General features: G+C 39.7%; 1 protein-coding gene across 1 annotated transcript in view; it reads left to right on the top strand.

Annotated features, from left to right (window-relative positions):
- Nucleotides 1–21,377, top strand: part of DIP2C (disco interacting protein 2 homolog C) — a 307,926-nt gene that overhangs the window by 257,439 nt on the left and 29,110 nt on the right. Inside the window, 6 exon segments of the mRNA XM_058831787.1 lie at nucleotides 330–441; nucleotides 530–639; nucleotides 3,380–3,510; nucleotides 12,158–12,326; nucleotides 13,258–13,428; nucleotides 20,191–20,220. Coding sequence (XP_058687770.1) covers nucleotides 330–441; nucleotides 530–639; nucleotides 3,380–3,510; nucleotides 12,158–12,326; nucleotides 13,258–13,428; nucleotides 20,191–20,220 — 723 coding nt within the window.

Below are 21,377 nucleotides of genomic sequence, written 5' to 3'. Positions count from 1 at the left end.
TTTGGACACAGTCTTCTTTACTGGCACTTTGGGGTGAGAGCTGATACAGTGTGTAGGAAGGTCACATTCTCACTATTAAGGCACCTTTAATTTCATTGCAATTCTCTTCTCAAATTGCAGTTTTCATGTAAGTTGTAAAACTCATGTGACTTTGTCATCTTTGTGAGCTGCAATTTTTTAAGCATCTTGCCACCTGCCGATCAGAAAACATGAAGTTGATATACTTGTGTCCTGTTCTGGCAGAAGATAAGTCACTGTCTTGTCCATTTTCATGGGAGAGTTAATTAGCATGCCATTAGCATGTTTTTATTTCTTTCTCGAATTTCCAGGTGAGCCGATCTGCCTGTTTAATGACTACGCAATTGATATGTAAATTGTTACGGTCGCGAGAGGCAGCGGCAGCAGTGGATATCAGGACATGGCCTCCAGTCCTAGACACAGGTGAGTGCTGGGGTCAGGGAACCTCTGTCTCTTTTGTCACTGTGCTTGTCAGTGACATACACATGTTTTCTGTCTCTGTCTCCACCAGATGATTTGCCAAAGAAGCGGCCTGCACAGATCTACAAACCTTCTAACCCTGAAACACTTGCTTACCTTGACTTCAGTGTCTCCACCACTGGCATGCTGGCAGGGGTAAAGGTAGGGACTTCTTAAAGCTTTCCTTCTTCCTGTCCTGCCTGGCTGGCAGGTGGTTGCTCCTAATTTGTGACTCCTCATGATTTTTGGAAGCAGGAATTGAGGTCCTTCCTCCCTTCCAGACATTGTTTGAATCCAGTGGCATTAAATTAGTTTTCTACTTGCTACAGAAATGTGTGTGGTGGTTTTTCCCCTCTCCTCCTCAGACTAAAAGTTTCATTCCATTACTCCTGTGCATAGACCACAAGTTTTTCTGCCTGAAACATTTTTCAGCTTAGGCATCTGTTATTTCCATTTTATGAGGGAAATGAGACTGTCATCCTTTTCCTTCTTGTTCCAGTGCCCATTCATTGCTCCCTTCTTATTGTAGCTTAGGTACTGGCCATTGGTTTTCAATATTCTCTTTCAATTAAGGGACCTGATGATTTCTCTGGTATATTCACCCAGTATAGTACTAGAGTAAGCTGCAAAAACTCATTAATAGATTTGTTTGCTAGGGTCAGCCATCTTGAGCTCTTGAAATCTATGCCATTTTCTCCAACCCTCTAGCCACAATTAATCTGTTTTATGTAACTTATGTATCCCACTACTGGTTTCACCAAGACACAGTAAAATCACTCTTATTCGTACCTGTTTCTTCCTTACTCTTATTTGTTGCATATCCAAGGATTATCATTACTTTAACAATCTCTGCTGATGTATCACACATGGAGCCTATGCTGCATTCCTCATACTCTTTAATATCACCCATCTATCTGCAGAAACTGTCAGCATAATTTATAAACAAAGAAAACACTATTTTCCCAGTTTTTGGATGAAGAGATGGAAGCACAGAGCTGTTGAGGCTGACTGATTGTTAAATGGTTGACCTGGCTCATGGTCATATATTGGACACTTCTGCAACATTCAGTCCATCTAACTTTGAGTAGCTACAATGCCTACAGATGTGGAATAGTCATTGGGCTCCTCAGAGCCAGCAAAGAAAAGCAGGGACTTTTAGGGTGTAATTTATCTGACTTACCTAAAACATCTATTTTTTTAAAGGAGTAAATGTCACATAAGTCTTCATTTCCTCTAGAGAAAGCCTCAAATGATTGTTTGAGATGCAGTCAGCTGTATTAAATCAGGTCTGAAGTACACTTTATCAGACTTGCAGAAATGGCTGCTAACTATGCAAAATGAGTGTTTGGGAAACTTCAAAGATAGTCAAAGGCAGGACAAGTCGATGAGCCTTTCTTAGTGTGGCTAGAGGGAAACACAGATAAATCTATCAAGGAATTCTTGATTAGCTTCTAATATCTGGGTCACAGAGCCTGCAGGCCACTGACTCAGCAGGTTTATGTAAACTGTTACCATCTACTACATCATCATTAGTGACTAATTAATTATAAAATGATCGAAAGAGACCACAAGGCTTATATTCATAATGCAGTGGTACTAAATTAAAAGAAATGGCTAAATAACTCCTGTGGCTCCTGAAAAGTTGATAAATGTTTTGTAATTACTTTGAAAGTAGTAGATTCCACATGCTTTTGCTCTCAACATTTTCAATAGCTTGCATGCAGCATGGTGTAAAAATTCCCAGAATAACAGCAGTTCTATGTTAATAGAGTTCAGTTTAATCCCATATGAAAAAGTTGTCTTGATTCAGCTGGAGTAGAATTAATCTGCAGACTCTATATGATCACCACAGACCCACATTCAGAGCTGCTCATTTTGCATCACTTGGAACACATCCAGCCTCAGTTATGGCTGTCACTGGAATGGAGAAAAAGTCACTTCTGGAACTTTATTCCCCTGTTTACTTTAAGATTAAATAAATTTTACCTTCCAAGTGCCTGTTTTCCTCCATTGACTCTCAGTGAGCAGTGTATAAAGCAACCAGCTCCCTCTGTGGCAGAGATCAAAGGTTTGGTAAGTTAACTCCTATCCAGACTGTATTTCTAACACTGGTGTCTTTCTTGTTACTAATAGAGAGGACAAACATGAAAAGATATTTTCCTGTTTCCATTGTCATTAGAACTTGTAATTCAGGATGGGTGAGTGTGGGAAGCATCCTAAACTAGGAAAAAAAATCAGAAGATTTTCCTTTGGATAGGTTTTTTATTTCTACTTTCTGCTTGTATTATCTTTGAAAGCTTCCTTACCAAGATTTTAAGAGCCTGTTTCTCAACTGGGAGCTGGATAACATGAAGATATTTGACAGATATTTATTTACAGGAACTTTACTAAGTTTATTGGGGAATTTTATTGCTGAATGATTAGGCCCTTAGTACTGCTTTGCTTGGCAAAATCCCTTTCAATTTAAAAAGTGCTTTGGCATTTTTCATTTATTTTGTTAAGAAATACATACTTTAAAAATGTTACTGATGATCAGCAGAGTGTTTCATTCAGTCATTCATTCCTTTATTCTTCCAGAAAGTGTAGCATGTTATCATTAGCTTTGCATACAGCTTGCAGCACATCTTTAAACCACTCACAGCTTTCTTCCTAAATCACTTCAAACTTACCATTCATTCTGTCTCCTCTCCCCTTCCACAATTATTTGATGCCCTCTTGAAGGAAAATTATGTTTTCTAAGATATAAATTACCTGTGCGCATAAAGTCAACTACATTGAGCATAAAGTCAATATTTATTTGGTGTTTTTATCCTGTAATTGATGTAAGCACTTGGTGCAGTCTGGGAGTGAGCTTTCCAATGACACAGTTGATCATTTTAATTGCTTTGCTGTTGTCTTTCAGATGTCTCATGCAGCCACTAGTGCCTTTTGTCGTTCTATTAAGCTGCAGTGTGAGCTTTATCCCTCCCGGGAAGTCGCGATCTGCTTGGACCCCTACTGTGGACTTGGGTTTGTCCTCTGGTGCCTCTGCAGGTGAGGCTTCTCCTCAGCCTTTTCTGAATCACGGTTTCCATTGTACTGTGGCACAACAGAATGGATGATGTGAGTGATGAAAGGATGGGAGGAATGGACAGCGCCTCTGGGACTGCCACAGGCGGTTGGAGTTGCTGGAAGCTATGTGGAAGCTGCTGGCTGGAGGATGTGATTTGTTTGAGCTGGGCATGGCTGTAGGTATTTAGACTTGGAAGTACAGAGCATCAGCAGGGCTGTTCATTGACCTCCTGCTGCTTTACTGCTGCCTCTGCCCAGTCTGGCTTGTTTTATTTGATGGAAGCAGTGCTTTACTAATATTACCTTAAGGAAGTGGTTTCCTCGTGTTCTCTTTTTCATTCTCTAATCTGAAAGGAGGAGTAGATATGAGGGGACTTTCTCATTTGTGGGACTTTCAGGATGTGATTTTTGCAGAGACACAGAAGTGTGTTTTCTTGCGGGTACTTTTATGGCAGTAGCGAAGTTACCAGAAAACAAAACATTTCTAGTGAAATGTGAATTAGCTTTCTTGGTTAATAAATTTAGAAATATAATAAAGAGATTCTGTCAATCCCTATACTCCAGGGAAGTTACAGTTCATCACTGAAAGCAGGTCTATTGATTTATTTTTTTAAAGTTAGCTAGGCTGATGCAGAGGCAAAGGAAAAGAACTGTGGGAGTGTTAATGGAGCCCATTTTGATGAAGGCATCTCAGAGTCACAGTAGTCTGACATCTTTGCTATCTTCAAAGAAAATTCTTTGGTGTTAGCAGTACTGCTATTTTTAGTTACTAAAATAAAGATAATCCACAGCATTAAAAATACTTTGGATAAACTTTGTACCAATTTACTAAATAACTGAAGGAAATATTGTTTGATAACAACTGCAACAATTTATTTTCAGCAGTTATTGTTTATTTAAAAGTAGGCTATTGGCATGGTTATTTCCCTTTTAAAATGTTTGTTATTATGTATTAAATAGGCTAAAGATTAACAGTATTATCTTATTCATTCTTGATCAGTTTCTCTTGATTTAAGCTATACTTGCCTAATACTGTTTTGAATTTTACATAGGGATTAGAGTTCCCTTTGTTTTAAAAAACTTTTGTGTTTTCAGTGTTTTATTTACCCAAGATAAAACCATTGAGGCTGCAAAAAAAAACCCGAAAAAATACAACTTCAGAAATATTGAGATTTTAATTAAATCCCTCTGTTTTAAGTTACATTTTTATATGTTGCTTTTTAAAAGTCAGTCAACTATTTCTGATAAAGACTTGAGTGTTCCAGCATGTGTTGATGTCAGCACTGTTAGGCCAGGGATGGTCTGTACAGCACCATAGGAGAGTTCAGCTAAGGAATGTATCATTGTATAGGATAGTGCTGGAACACAGCATCCAGGAACAGCTTCTCTTCAGCCTCGTGACAGAGCCATAAAACACAGATAAATGTTGACCTGTCCAAAACCCAGATAATTTGTGGTGTCCAAGACCCTCTCGAATGCAATTTTTTTTTTCTTCCAGAAACATTTTTCCAGCCAATACACACTTGCTGCCCTTAGGTCCTTCCCAACCCTGATAGTATTCAGACTTTCAGAAGGAGAAGATTGTTTATGACTGGCAAGTGAATTAAGTCAGCAGGCCTCTGGGAGAAAGCAATCAGAGTCTGTGCTCATTTGTAGCTTACAGAAGGAATAGAAAATTTCAAATACCATTTTCAAAGAAGAGAAAGGAAACAAGGGAGTTGAAGGAACTGAGATTAGGCCAGCAACACTCTTGTCATATGAACCTTCATATCAATCTCTCCTTTGCCACTGATCCCCTGTTCCTATTAAATAAAAAAAACTTCAGGCTGCTAGAATTGTGATTGTCATTTGGAGAAAGCTGCATCAGATACAACCTAATTAATTCCACTTACAAATCTAATTTCCATTTCATTACTATTTTAGAAATTAGTATTATTTGGTGTGATAGGAAAAAATACAGCCTGGAGTTTATAAGGCTCTTACTCCTCATAACTTAAAATTTTGTGACTTTGCATTTTACCCTTTGAGGTTTGGCATAACTGGATCCTGCCCAACATTTCAACCCAGATTTCTAACTCAGAGAATTCTACTCTAAACTTATGATTGTCTGTCACCACTTCAATTTACTAAATTAATTTTTCTAATGGCATATGGAAATGAACTTTGATCTTCAATTTTTTACAAGTCAGGGGCTTTTGAGAGTTAAATAGGAACTCTTTGTTTTAGGAGCCCAGCAGGAAGCAAGAGCAACCTCCTGTGCTGGGTGCAGTTAAAAGTACATTTACATTCCTTTATTAACTAGACCAAAGGAGGCATTTACTAAGAAATTGAAAGAAAATCTAACCTTTTATCCCTGTTGTAGGTGCTTAGATGTTTTGCTGGCCTGCTCCATTGCGGTGCCCCAGAATTCCCCATTCTGTGAGGTCAAAGCTACTTAGGAAAGCTGCTGGAGCATGGAGCCAGCCCTTTGGTAAGTTTGGAATATATTGCATAGTTTTGCAAAGTTTTTTATTTTTTTAAAATTTATTATTTTATGGCCTAAAGGTTATAAAATAATAAAGAAAAGAAACCTTGCAAAGCAGAGCAATACATTAAAAAGATCTATTCGTTCTAAACGGCTGCATGCTCCAGCAGGGTTTCCTTGGAACCTTTTCATTGAACAGCAAGTCCTGGGTGTGGCAGCAGACATCAGCCCCATGTGAGTTCACAAACCCCTAACTTCCTAATTTGAACGAGTTCCTATGATTCAATAAAAGAATACATTATCTTTGCATTTTTCTCTTTAATAATCTCATTTATCCATTTTGAGAAGGTGATCCTAATATTCTGACTTGCATTGAGTTACATTTTAAAATGTATTACATTCTTTAAAAGGAAAAAAGAATTTCCTCAAATGTAAAAAAAAAAAAAAAAAAATTCTAAATCCCATTGTTCAGAAATGCTTCCTGAAATTAAGATGTCCCTGTCTTAATGCTTCTTACTGTGGGGCAGAATACAGCACTCTGCAGTTCGTTAGTGAGGATTCACTTAATTGATATTTGCTGAGTAATGCAATAGAGTAAGAATTTTCCCTCTACTTTAGCCCAGCTAAGCCATCTGAAATTGCAGTTCTACTGTAAAAGTAGAACTCTGCTGGAAGACAGAATCCTTGCTCAAATTAAAACTAAGTGCATTAACTATTTTTAATAAACTTTATATATATTCTCAGAAACTAAGCACGTAGAGGTGTCAGTGAGACTCAGACTGGACCAGAGGAACTGAATTTTCTGGTCTGCAATGGCCATGCAATAAATAACATGACTGCTATGAAATGGTCCAGGGAAGGCTTTCCAGAGAAGGTGCTTTCTCCTGTCCTGCTCCTGCTGCCTCTGTTCCATAGCATGAAGCCAAAATCCACAAAATCCAGGTGGCTTCTGCTGCAAAAGACTGCAAGGTTTCTTAGTAACCAGACAGGTGGAACTGTGCTAGAAGTAAGCTAGGGATTGCTACACCAACAGGAGAACTGCATTTTAGCAAAGTTTGTTGTGTTAGGAATCACTGATTATTGTTTTTGGCTAACTTGAAGACAACTGGCAGGCATGAGCATTTCACCCAATTTTCAGCCCATGTGCAGCAAATTAAAGGCAGGACTGCATAAAGAAGCCTAAATGTCACATCAAAACTGGGTGACTCTGACTTGGGAAGTAGAGGATATGAACATAAACATCTGTCATGTATTTTGCAAAGTGCATAACTGGCACAGGAGGATGGCAAGGTACGTTGTCTGCCCACACACTGCTGTGTGCCAGTTTCCTGGGGAGTCTGTAGCCAGTGACAGTTTGTGGAAGAGGCAATTTGCTTTCCTTCCACATTACATCAGTACTGCTAAACCTGCTTCAAGCCTGAAAAGTTGAAGGGCAGCTGAAAGCCCTGAGTCACCTTGATATGTGAGTTCTGAGATGAGTTGGTAGACTTACCTCACCACCTCTGGAGACATGCCCATACATGGGGTATCAGTGGGGCAGGAGTGATGGTGGTAAGGAACCAGAATGATGCTCAAGGCTGAGCAATGGCCTTTTGCTGTCTCTGGTACTGATGGGCTATGTGCCTACCCGTGCAGTCGTGCTCTTGGAGCACTGTGTGCCTGCCGACATCTTTAGACTCTGCAGGTGGTGTGAGGTCCTTTACTTTTTCTCCAAAAGTCCCTGTTTTTTGTACATAATGGATCTCCAGAACTGAAGATTTAATTTTGGTCCAAGTCCTTTGAAGCCTAAGAGAGATATATGCCCAAATACTGTCCTCAATAGCCTGTACTGTCCTTCCTACAAACTCTAGTCCAGGTGATTGTGAAGGTATTTGTTCTCCCAAACACTCAGTTCCCACACCTGGCCCTCATCACCAAATGCCAAATATCATCTGTAGAAATGCAGAAACCAAATGCATACATTCAGAGGATGTACCCACATGCCTCCTCCAGTTAAGTGGGGCAGCAGCTCATGTCACTCCTGACACGGGAGTGAGGGCAGTGACAGGTCAGTAACTGCCAGAATGCAATTGCAAATTGCACTTGCCATTGTCAGCATTTATTGATCTGCTGAAATTTTTGGCATTATAATCAAATCTCATCTTTTACTGCTAATCTGCCTCAGCACAATATGGGCTATAGTTCCAATTCAGTGGAACATTTAAGTGCCAAGAGGTCCTTCCCAGAATCTCCGTATGTTGCCAGAACAGCCTGCCGACAGCAGAGCTAGTGTTGTGATCAGATGGTGCTGTCTTACCAAAATACATCCTGGTGCTTTTACCTAGAGTATTCCTGTCCTTGGGCAGCCCTTGCTTAGTGCAGGCAGACAGGGCTCTTCACTTACTGCCAAAATCCAAGGCTTTGTCCACCACAGGAATACTTTTTTTTCCCCTGGATTGCACTGCAGTCCCCTAAAAGAAGACAGCATTTCTAAAAGGTGATCTCGCACCTCAGCCACCCCTGCATTTCACTCTGCATCTGCATCCCAAAAGTCACTGTGACAAGGTGATGGACGCTCTCCTCTGTGTCTGCTCCTGTTGTTAAGACTTGCAACAGGCGGTGGATACTCTTGTGACACAGTTTTCTGCAGCAATGGAAGAAACAATCTTGATCCAGTTCCTTCCCAGTATCTACACAAGTAAAATCTTGCACGTAGTCCATTGTATCATATATTTTTGCAGTCTCAGAAAGCAGAATTTAAGTTCAACAGTTTATATTTAAACTCCCAAATCTTTCCTAATATCGCATTCACCCCCCTGCTGTTGCAGTGTTCACCGTGATTTTGTTGGTTCCTGTATGAGAATGGCCAAGCTGACAGCTTAACCATTCTGTCATTGTTTCAAGGTGAGATGGAACTGCCTCAGTTTCAGGATTAACTCTACCAAATATACAATTCCTTACCTGAATGAACCTACTAAACTTCTCTGCATTCCTAGAATTACATGGAGACAGCATTGACAGAATTTCCTATATATAACCTATATATATGGTTTGGAACCATATCAAGCTTCATCCAAAGCAGTCTTGCACAACTGCAGTTTGTTCAAGCATGTGGTTCTCTGGTGTTTGGCATTCGTGCTAAGCAAACACCTTGTAACATCTCACAATGATTTGAAATCACTAGAATGGTATGAAATGTTTCAACCAGCTCCACAAGGGTATTTTTTCCTCAGCTTCTCTCTACCAAAACATGGGTGATAGACAGCTTCTCAGGGGAATTTAAATCTGGGAATTTTCAGAGATACGCAGCATTTTGTGGCTTGGACTGATACACAAATTCTGTGTAATGTTTCAGAGATTGATTCAGGGAGCTGAGCCAAGTTATGGCCAATGTTGTGGTGACCAGGTGCTGCATAAACCACTTCAGCTGTGGAACTGGCACATTCACCCCACAATTATGCCTTTGTAGTTCTTCTTGTAGCTCCACCAACTGCTCTTGCAAATCAGAGGATATGCATGGATTATTAAACCACAGCTCAGTAGGCAAAGCCTGTGCTGGGCATGAAGTTTGCAGGCACAGAATCAGCTGGCTGTAGGTTTGTGTATGGCAGCACGTGTGAGGCTCTCTACCACAGAAAGTTTTCTTCCTGCTAGAAATTTCCTTCCACTGTGCAGTTTCATCCTGAGCTCCACAGTATTTTTGAGGCATTAGAAAATTCAGAAAACATACTAGCAACATCTGAATTTGTTTCAGTCTAATTGGAGTAATTTTTTTTAGTCTAAGCCTGATTATAAGAGAATTTGTTTCCCTTGGTCTGAAGAAGATGGGATATTTTGCATCCAGATCCTCATACTTTGCTGCAGGACTGTTGGTGGAGCAAAACCACTTTCTTGTCCATAAGTTGATCTAGAGAGGTAGACAGTTCACCCTCACACATTAGTGTTGCTGAGGGTAAAACCATTTGTCTTTGGTGTAAATTCTGCTATTTTGAATGATTTCCTGGTAAAATACATTTGGAATCAATCTTCTGTTTTCCTACTTAAATAATGCAGTTTTCTTCTCCAGTGTTACTGTGGAGTTTGTGCAAACACTTTTCAGTACAGGGATAAAGTTTGTTCTTTTGATTTGGTTTTGATTTTGGTATGTCTGCCCAATTGAATAAGTGATACCTAAGGGATCTTAATGTGGTTGTGAGTAATAATCCTCCCACATTTGACACCCTGGCATCATGTTTATTATTGTGCAGATAATTTTTTTCACCTGACACTGGTTTCATCGATTAGAGATTAGGGTCATTGGGAAGGGTTTGAAGGTGAATCTCTGTATACCATATTTGTACAGATTGGAACCCATCTCAGGTTTTCACTTGAATGGTTACAGGCTCCTGTTTGTAAGAATTATGTATTTACCAGACAGATTGTACACATTGATTGTTTGTGGAGCCCTAAGCTTAAAGGTCTTTTGGTCTTACTTCTCTGAAAAACTTAATAGAATTTGCTAAGGATGAAAGAGTGAGGTAATATTTATAGTAAAAATTTGTACTACTCCCTGGCTGGTTTGATCTTTCACTTGAGCTCAGGGCGTTCCCCTTTCAGGTGTGGGTAATGCTGCCAAGATTTCTTTTCACATGTTTATGCAGCACATGCTCAAGGTTCAGTGATGCTTTATTTGGATGCCATGAAAGGGTAATGTTCATTTTCCTGCCATGGCCATCGTGTCAGCCCCATCCCAGAACACATCGCTCCATGGCAAGCCACTGGTCATCACTCACCCAGAGTGGCATAAATGGGGACAAGCAGTCAAAGATAAAATTTCTCCTCTGTGATAAATGAAATTGCTTGAACTGTAGTTCATACATATTCCATGACATCCTCAGGCTCATACTCCAGCAGAGACCTAAACAATTTGGTTTATTAACTGCTGTTATGGCTGGGCTTGTTCACCTTTTTTGCCTTTATTGTACCAAGTAAAGATATCCTGGTCACACAGACCTCATTCTATATGGCACAGCTTTTGAAAACACTCTCATCTGGGTTTGGGGGAGGTGGGGGCATTCACTCACCAGGGAGGGAATGTGTGTTTGTGTGTTTGTGTGTTTGTGTGTGTGTGTGCAGCCCATCTGCAAGGATTGCAAAGGTGCCTGATGTCCACTGTTACAGAGATGCTCATATTCCTGAAAAGAAAGTTCCATTTCATGTCTTACCTCAGAGTCTTGGATTTGAAAACATCAACTTTAGTTTACCAAGCTGGCATTTCAAGTTTTCAAGTCACAAATGAAATTCTTTTATGCATCATAAATCTTGAGGGCTTTTATGGCCCTTTCTCAGAACTTCTATGATTTGGAGGCTTTATGCTGTCACCATTCCGATTTGAAATATCTACAGATCACAAATTGAGATGTGAGGGGACTGTAAAATTGATGGTAAATCTGCCTGTGTGAGATGAGTGAACAACATAGAACCCATGGGAAATAAAGTCATCAAATTGGGAATATTTTTCCCTTGAGGAGAATCTTAGGTACCAGAGAAATTAGCTCTGACATAATTGTTTCCCTCAGGGGCCCCTGATAAGTGTATTTTCGCAATATTTATGCTCCGTGGGTATCCAGTATAGAAGAGATGTAGTATATTTGAGTTTCAAAAGTTCATAAAACTTTCACAGAAGGAATTTGAAGCTACAAGGGATGTTAAATTAGGGCCAAATTTACTCCCGTGAAAATTATTGCAAACCCCTTGCTTGCTTTAGCAGGAGACAGGTTGCTTCCATAATAAGTAATAAAGTACTCTTTTAGTCAGGGTCCCTTAAAATGCTAATTAGTCAATCCAAGGTATTTATCAGCAACACTTAATTTTTCTTAATATTATTATACTGCTTATTCACACCATTAAAAGCTGAGCTATTTTGCTCTTCTTGATACAGTCGTAACAGCAAAGTCTACTGGAATTTTGAGTAAATTAGTAGTTCAGGAGCACATTCTGCCTGCAGTCCTCATGATTCATCATAGACTCTGGAAGTACAGCAAAAAAAAACAGGTTTAAACATTATGTCAAGCTTCTGGAGCTGTGGAGCACTGTAAGGCTTTACATGATTCAGCCAGTGCTGTGATAAACTGTATATTCACGTATCCCATGGCTTGCTGTGGACACTGGTGTTTAGTGTGTGTTAATGAATCTTGTGTCTTGCAGCGTTTATTCAGGACACCAGTCTATTCTGATTCCTCCCTCAGAACTGGAGACCAATCCTGCCCTGTGGCTTCTTGCCGTGAGTCAGTACAAAGTGAGAGACACTTTTTGTTCCTATTCAGTCATGGAGCTCTGTACTAAGGGACTCGGTTCGCAAACAGAGTCACTGAAGGTGAGTGGTTCTGCTGTCCTGCACGCCCTGCCGCCCGCATGGTGGGGTTTGGAGCCTTGAACACTCTGCTGAATGTCTGCTGGGAGGAAAAAAATCATCTGAGGGAGCAGGCAGCTTCCACAGAACCCACTTTACTCCTTGCCAAAGGCTGTGTACCAATACCCGTCATTCCTTAGATCAGAGGGCTGTTAAACATCAAGGAAAGGCTTCTATTTATCTAAGCTTTCTGATGTGTGTTGCAGCCTGTGTTGATAGGTGTTGGAAAACAGAGATTTAAATGTCCAAGAGGCTCAAGGAGTATTACATCATGTAGTGTGTTTTATGAATACCCTGGTTATATGAAGTATTAGTTTGGTTTTGACCCCTATATTTAAATAATCACATGTTAAAAGCACTGTGTTGTTTTAACTAGATGGTCCTCGTTGTATGGAGAGGAGGGTGTATCTTCCTTTTCCCCCCCAGAATTAAAACCCAGGTAGCCAGTTAAATCTGAAATCATCTGGAATTTCCCATGTGCTACTGAAATAAATTGAATCTTGAGATGCTGATATTTATGATGTCTCCAGCCTTTACCATCCTCGCTTAATAATTTCCTAATCAGTTTTTCCAAGTCTAGACATTGCTTCCTGTTTGCTGTTAATCACTGTCATCTGAATTAATTTGGGGAAATAGCATTCCCTCCCTTCAGAATTAGCATGCCTATCATTTCCTATGTGCTAATGTTAAGATGACAAGCAAATATGTGCTTCTTCAGCTATTAGAGTGTCATCTGGCCATCCGGCCTCCAGGAAAAATGGAAACTGTGCTGATACCTTACCTCTGTTCTGGTGCTCCTCTTGAATCATATTACCTGCATAATGCACTTAAGAACTTCTGTTTTGCATTAAATCTGCCCATTTGTGGCCTTTGTTACATTTTGATTTCTTTCTAGGCAAGGGGACTGGACCTTTCACGAGTACGGACATGTGTAGTAGTGGCTGAAGAACGACCTCGGATAGCTCTTACTCAGTCGTTTTCAAAGTTATTTAAAGACCTGGGTCTCCATCCACGAGCTGTCAGCACATCACTTGGCTGTAGAGTTAACCTGGCAATATGTTTGCAGGTAAGATTTTTCACTCCTTAAACTCAAAGTTGTTTTAAGGAATTGGTTTTCAGTAAGAATCGTTCATTGTATTTCCTTTGGCTGTTTGGTCACAGACATACTAAGGAAATGCATGTGGTACTTAATATTCTTGCATACACAGGTAGAAAATTTTGTTACTTCGTCAAAAATTCATCCCCTTCATGTTGCAATCATAGCATTTATTCTGCCCATGAATACAGTGATTCAGAAAAGCACCTGACAGTGACAGAACGAGTACTCTGTACTCCAGAGCCAATATGTAATCATGTCACGTCAACTCCAGTTTCCAAGTGTTTACCTCAGTGTGTTACAAAATGGATTCCTTCTGTTCGTAAAATACTTCCAACCATTACTTGTTTAACTAGATAGATATTTTCTGCACACAAGGAAAAATTATTTTACTATATCCCTTCTGTTTTGATCCTCTAGTCAGAAGAAAAGTCCCAAGGATAATATAGGATGTAACAAGCATTCTCCAGAAATCTTTACTGAGTCATGATTTTAATGACTGAAGGAGCACAGTGCTATCTGGTCTGAATTTCTGAATAGCATCTAGTTTTTCAACCAGTGATAACTACACCAAGCAAATACTTTTAGGTTGATCTAGAGTATTTTATCTTTGAGGACTTCATGTGGTGAAAGCTAACTTGCCTTTTTTTAAGGTGTTCAATTTTTAATTAATTTTGCCTTATTTCCAGTTTAAATTCATCTGGCATTAGATCTAGACATCTTTTATTCTAGAATAAGAATCTCATTTCTGTCACGCATCTAATACACATCTTAATTTTGATATAAAGCTAAAGAATCTTAATATATCCTTTCCTAATCTCTGTCTCATTTTTGTGGGTCTTGATCTCTTTCTCTCTTTCCAAATCTGGTTTCAGAGTTGCACATATTATTCCTGTAATAGTACCATAGGTGTCCTACTCAGGTGTTATATGTTTTCTAATTCAATAACCTTTTAAATCCTGAAAGAATCACCTTCTGCACTGGCAGCTGCTCTGGCTGGGAAGTTCCATATCCATTTGGTCATGTGCCATGTCTCTAACCTCTTCAAAGTCACTGTGTCCTCAGTAGGACTTGCCACACTCTGTGTGGTCTATCCCACATTTCAATTCTGGCAGTTACCCCTGGTTTACATGAAGGATTTCTCATGCAGATCACAGGGGTACCTGCTTCAATGTGGAAGTCAGAAGAAATCTCAGTAAAACTGCAAATAAGAATCTGCTATTCCTTTTCTGATTGTAAATGTAAATATTTTTAATTAAAGAAACCTGACAAACTGAGGTTATGGCTTCATTACAGAGCAGTATGTCTGTGCCTGCTTCAGCCTCTTGCCCTTTTCAATGTTACCAGGATATGAAAACAAGGAGGTGTGCCACATTTCCAGGACTGTTTGCTTTCTCTCTGCCTACAGCAGAGTATCCCTACAGCCTAGGTTGTCTTTAGTTATTATTGTCAAGCATATGACAAGGCAAAGCTGAGCAGGGTTAAAACTCATTCTGTTGCCCAGAGGTAGAGTTGTTTGGTTTGCCATTCTGTAATTGCTGCCATAAATATTCTCCAGGAATAAAAAAGTTTTAGAAAGGAGGGGAAGAGATGACATACCTTCCTTGGAAACAGGTCAGGATGGGGCCTGTCAGCTCTCCCCTGCAGCTGTGGTGGAGTTGCTTCTGAAAGACAACTCAACTTCTCTGGCTTCTGGTCCTTGGAGGGACCAGACATGAAGGATGCTTTAGATTACAAGGGCAAATTTTTAGCTGCAGAAGTTTGCTTGCCACTAATGAAAATCTCCATTTTAGATGTGCACTGATCTCTGGATGGTTCATGGTGGTTGCTTCACTTATAAGTCCTTAATTCAGGACAAATAATAAAATCAGGGGATAACACTAAGTAGCAGTAAGCCAGGTGCCATACCAAAGTGTGGCCTGTTGGAAGTGCTTGTTCTGCCTGGGATTTATGTTTCTCAAAGCAGCCTGTGTGGAGCTGTGTTTTCAATTTGTGACTGAACAGTGTTGGGAGCACACGAGTGGCTGGGTTCTTGCTGATCAGTCCTGCACTGCATCAGGGCTGTTCCCATTTCTCTCTGTGCCCCCTGCACCATTGCCCCACTGCCCTCCAGCAAGCAGGCTGGAGGAGAAAGCTGTCCCCAGCTGACCTGGGATATTCTATACCACGTAATGTCATGCTCAGCACTATAGGAAAAGGGTGGTTGATGTTCCAAAGTTTGTCAGAGACTGGCTGGGCATTGTTCTGCCCAAGGGAGTGATGAGTGATTGCTTCTGCATCACTTGGGTTTTTCTCTTTCCTTCTCTTATTAAACTGTCTTCATCTTGACGGATTTTGTGGATTTTCTCACTTTTGTTCTTCCTATGCTGTACCACAGGGAGCTGGGTGGGTCCTCAGCTTGGTCAACACACTGCAAACATGCAGGAAAGCTGCTCACACTCAGAGAAACTGGAAGTCCTAATCAACATAGAGTTAGGCTGGATTATGGCTTGGCTATGTGTATCTGCCTTTTGATTGGGTTAACTCCTTAGCTGAAGACTGCTTCTTAGATGGTTCTTCACAGAAATTCTTGAAAGTGTTGTTGAATCAAACTGTAAAAGTGGCTAAATCTCTGAAGGAATATTGTTAATGGTAGTGCCTATGGGTTTAGGAACAGCACAGAATGAGAGCCTTGAGTGAGATGGTTAAACAGTCTGGCTAAATGTATAGCTTAATGTCAGGTTTTGTTGAGTTCTACTAAGATGTGGCATCTCAGTCCATAGGACAAACTAAAAACCAAACACTGTCTAAAGAGTGGTGTGGCTGGAATGGAGAAAAGCCACTTCAGGACAGGCTATATGTAGCAACATTATCCTCCCAAGTGGAATCATTTTTGAAGCATTTTAGCTGAGGCTTTTTTGGCAAGTTTTAAAGGTGTTTGAAAAATTACTGAAGGTTTTACTTGCAAGCATCACCACAAAACATGTCATTTTGGTGGAGAATATAAAGATAGGGACTTGCGTGTTTTGAAGCATCTGGCAGTAGGCATTGCCAGGGACTGGATACTGAATTAGATTGAATGCTCTTTCCAAACTGTCTGGAAGTTTATGGCTAGTGGTATTCCAGTATAGCTTGTAAGCTATTCTGTTTTCTCATCTAAGGAACAAATTAAATTTTAATCCCTTATCTACAATATTCATGCAATTACTATTGTCTCCAGTGCATTCCAGAAATGGGTTATGATTTCTGGATTCTTCACACTGCATAAAACTACTTCTTAAGATATTTGAGTCAATAGCATCTGCCTTTGCTTTTTATCTTCCAAGTTATGTCATCTATGAGATCAACACGTGGTTCCTGGAAAACGTGGTTCCTGTGGTTCCACAGGGATAATGATGATCCAGCCTGTTCTGTCTGCAGTGTTTCTAAAATATGTATTTACTAATCACCCTACTAAACATATCTCAGTATTCAGCTACTGACCCTTACCAGCAAAAAAAAGACTATCCAGGTTTCTTCTCTGTGGGCTACCTCTAATACAACTTGGATGTTATTATCTTTGATACCTTCCTGATTTCCAATTTACTGGACAAATCCAAGACTCAGATGTTTAAAGGGGAAAGTATCCTGATTTTTCCAGAAAGCTTTTACAGTTCACCTCTCCAAAAAGAAGAGGAGGAAAGTATATATGTGTGTGTGTGAGTCTGTGTCCATGTGTATAGCAGAATTTAACATTTTATTAAAGATTACCTTCAAAAGGAAATCATTGTGATAATCTCTTTTGTACAAAAGACTCTTAGTCTACCAAATTGTCTTAATTTCCGGGTTGTGATCACTGACAGACTAATGCATTGTCATTTGTATTCATTTCCTTTCAAACTGAGAGCAAATTTAGTATGTTTCCTTTGATGTTGTCATTTCAAACTAGATTTCTAGAGATGTGCTTTTGAAAATAAATAATTCTCTCCATCTTTAGGCACTTAAATACTATTAATATCTGACCTTTTATAGCTGCATCGTCACAGATAATGGTCCAGGGATTAGTGAGATGAAAAAGATTGCATCTAGCATATTTTAATTCTCATTAACTAGCATCTTAACACGAGAGAGAGAGAGAGAAAAATAGATATGAAAAATAGCCGGTTTCTTACAACAGCACAGATGGTTCTCTAGAATTTTAGCTGATTTCCATTTAAACACTTGGAATAAATATTTTCATTTTATTCAACCTGCTATTCAATTTCAGTTGAGGGAAAACTTCTAGAAGTTGTCAATTTTCCTTAGTTAACCCTGAAAATGTACTAACAAATCTGTCCAAGCTAAGGAGAGCAGGATTCATCTTGCTTCTTTTCTATCTCTTCTAACTGAGGCTGCAAGGTTAAGTGAGTTATCCCATATCCTTCAATAGGCAGTGGAATCACAGAAATACTTCAAGAGACATCTCAGGCAACCATCTGGGGATGGGATCCATCACTATCAGGAGATCCTTTCTACCTTATACTGCACAGTTTCTTCTTTAATGGCTGAAGTTGAACATGAACATGAAATGAACCCTTTCCTCGCTGTCTAGCAACAGAGCATAAAGTTACTATTTCTTTTTACTTAATGATAGATCACACTCTCTGAGGATCTTCCATATTAAAAGTAATAAAGGGTAGGTCTGCAAAGAGTGCCACAGGAGACCATGCACTGTGTCAGAGTTATGATTCACACTTAGCAATGTACTACATCTCTGGGTGAGCTCCCTCAGATTCTGTTTTCCCACCTTTGCTATGAGTCATGCCATGAAGTTCTTTTCACAGCTCCAGCCACTGTGCTTGCATAGGTGACATTGCCAAGTGCACACCAAAAATTCCTTTTCTGAGCATCGCTGGAACAGAAACAGACTTGGAGTAAACACTGAGGCCACATCCTTAGGCAGTTAAATAAAACCCAAAAACCCAGTTGTTTTTAAATTCTTAGGATTTCTGATAGCCTACTTCCTGGTTTTTAACTCTGGAGAGGGAAGTAGAGGAGAGCATGCAGCTTGGCCTTTGACTTGAGTGGAAATTAGGTATGCACTGAGTCCTGGCACATGGTCAGCCCTACAGCTGACTTGTTGGGGTGGTCCTTAGAGCAGTTTTGACCTGCAGTGTTTTCCCAAAGAATAAAAGCCTGGCATATTGCTGAGATTTGCTCAGACCGGGGATGGTTCACCAGTGGCAGCCTGTGCATGGGCAGAGGTTTATTTAATCCAAGAGATGTGACTTACAATATACTCATTTTCAGACAGAAAATTCTACATGTCCCATTTTGTTTTCTTGAACACTACCAGGGATGTCCTAAGTAAATATGAGATACTCCAGAAGTTGTGTTGTTTTTTCCCAGTTACCAGCATAACAGATGCTCTCTGTCTCTCAAAATAAATGTGCACAGACAAATTGAGTCAGTCATTCTGGTCTTGGCTTAGACTCTGCTTCCTTTGAAATACTTTTCAGAGTATCCCAGCTGCAACTGGCCACAGAAGGATGTTGCTGATAATTCAACTGCTGTTTCTCAAGCCGTTCTGTGTTAAAAGCCATACTCCCAAAGTCCTTTCTGGACCTGCAGTATAGTCACAGGCAATGAATTACATAACTGCTGGATTTCAGTAACTCTCTGGCTTTCTGGCAGTTACACTGCACTCTTCAACCTGGATTATTAGTAATACCATTTTGGGGCATCAATGCAATAAGCAGATCCATCCTATTTTTGTCGAATGTTTCATCTTTCTTTGCACTCAAAATAAACCTGTCTAAAGGTGCTGCTGTGGAAACTTCCTGCAGTCTTTAACTCTGCTGGCATCAGAAGTCTGGTGAGAAGAATGTGGGATGCCAGGGCTTTCAGGGCTGTTTGTTTTCACAAGCTGTAGGGCAAATCCCACAGCAGCCATCTGGTGTAAGATACTCCATGTGATAGTAGTGCCTTAGGACTAGTCACCACTGAGGATTTTTTGTCTCTTTGCTGAGTTATCAGTCATGGTGGAGAGCTGATGGGTTTTTATCAGCTTTTAATTTTACTGTTCTTTATGTGTATTACACTGTTTACCATAACAAATAGGAATGAAGACTTATTGGGCTCTGAAGTTACTCCGTTTATTTATGATCTTCCAGTAGTTAGATTATCCAACAAGCCTTGATTTTATTTTATTTATTAGGATCAGGTTAATCTGTATGCAAGAAGGTGTAAGTATCTTTCTTTGTTGTATACTAATTTTATTTTTTCTTCCAATAAGAGAGCTTACTTTTGATTTCCAGATGACATCACTTACAAACTTCTGTTACTAGTAAAATGGCAGACCTGGAATTCTCAATGGAATAAAGTGCATTCACATAGGAGGGCCATAATGATTAATGACTACAAAAACAACAATAACAAAAAAAAATCAGTATGCTAGACACGTGTTTTCCACTAACAACATTCTGTAGTGTCTGTAGTGTCCTAAAGCCATTTAAGTCTGTTTGTCCGAGGTTAGCAGTCTACAGCTGTCTCTTCTGTTGCTCTACTAAAATGTTGACACCTCATTTTTTACTTTTTTTAACCTTTAATGGTATAATGGTTAATTTGTAAAATTCCTGTATTTGACATTGTTTTTCTTTTTATTTTACTCCCTGCTTTTTGCATTCTCCTCTTTTTTTTTTCTCCCACCCTTCATTCCCATTTTTTATTATTATTTTTGTCTTGTGTTACCTTCTTTCCTTCTCTCCCTCATCCCTGCTATTCCTGCTGCTGTAGCCTCACAGGCTGGGGAAGCTGGCCGAGCAGGTAGGGGATTTTCATGTTCCCTCAATACCCACCTATCAGCTTCCAACAGTGGGACAGACTAGAAATTGAGTCTGGAGATTTGGGGATTTTCAGATCCTTCTATGAAATTATAAATAAATCCAGTACATTTATCTGGATGCAGGTTTCATCAAATATTAGATGTTCATTGTAACTATTTCATTCATGCTGAAAACAATAAATACCATAGTGATTGTCTTTAATTTTCAAACTTTACTGTTTCCATTATTTTACAAATCAAACCAGCTTTAGTTTTATTTTTAAAGATAACCAATTTTTCCTTGGTTTTGTCTTTTTCTTTTCAACATTGCATATATTTCAAATAAGTTCTCCACTCAGCACTAGTCTGTTACACTGCTGAGTTTACCAGTAGACTGAAAATCGTGTCGTTAATAGCTAGAGAGGATATTGTACCTTGTATTGTGTATAACAAGCTAAAGAGGCTAACATGCATGTGCAGCTCTATTACTCCTGTTCTCCTTTGGTGGTGGGTGATGATCAGTACCTGTTCAGTATCAATTGGTAGTGGTAACACTTTCCCCTGTAGATACAAAAATTAGCTCTTTGTGGGTCTGGGTTGCAACTTTTCTTGCTCAAAACATTGTGGAACCATCAGCCCGCATTGCAGAAATGTAAAATTTAGCCCTAGGCATACCTAATGTGAAGAATTATACTCTACCATGTATCCCAAATGGGACAGAAATCACTAGGAGCTCATGTTGCCTGCTGGTTTAAGTAGTAAACATCTAAGTAACTGGTAAAGGAGTTTGTGCATCTGGAGTGTGCCAGGTTTAGGAGAATTCCTCTGCTGAAAAGAAAATTTCCAACGTGCCAGTGTTCCAGAATGAAATTGTGCTTTTCTTGTAGCTTTGTGCTTAGCAGTAGCGTGAGGTCTGCAGCAGAGAAGAGAGCCCTAGCCTGGAGCATTGAGAATTCACATGATGTTCAGTGGTGATGAGTTTGAAGTTTTGGATAAGGGCAGATCATAGCAGGCTGCAAAACTGCAGAAAAGCTGTGGGTGGAAAGGCCTAAAGACTGCATCATCTCTGCATGAAAGGAAACTAAAATTAGTCTGCCTCTTTTCAAGTAACTAAATATTGTGACATAAAGCAAGGGTTTAAATTATGCAGTGGAAGACT

This window comes from Poecile atricapillus, chromosome 2, assembly GCF_030490865.1.
Source record: "Poecile atricapillus isolate bPoeAtr1 chromosome 2, bPoeAtr1.hap1, whole genome shotgun sequence".
Lineage (NCBI taxonomy): Eukaryota > Metazoa > Chordata > Aves > Passeriformes > Paridae > Poecile > Poecile atricapillus.
This window is presented reverse-complemented; position numbering and strand designations above follow the sequence as displayed.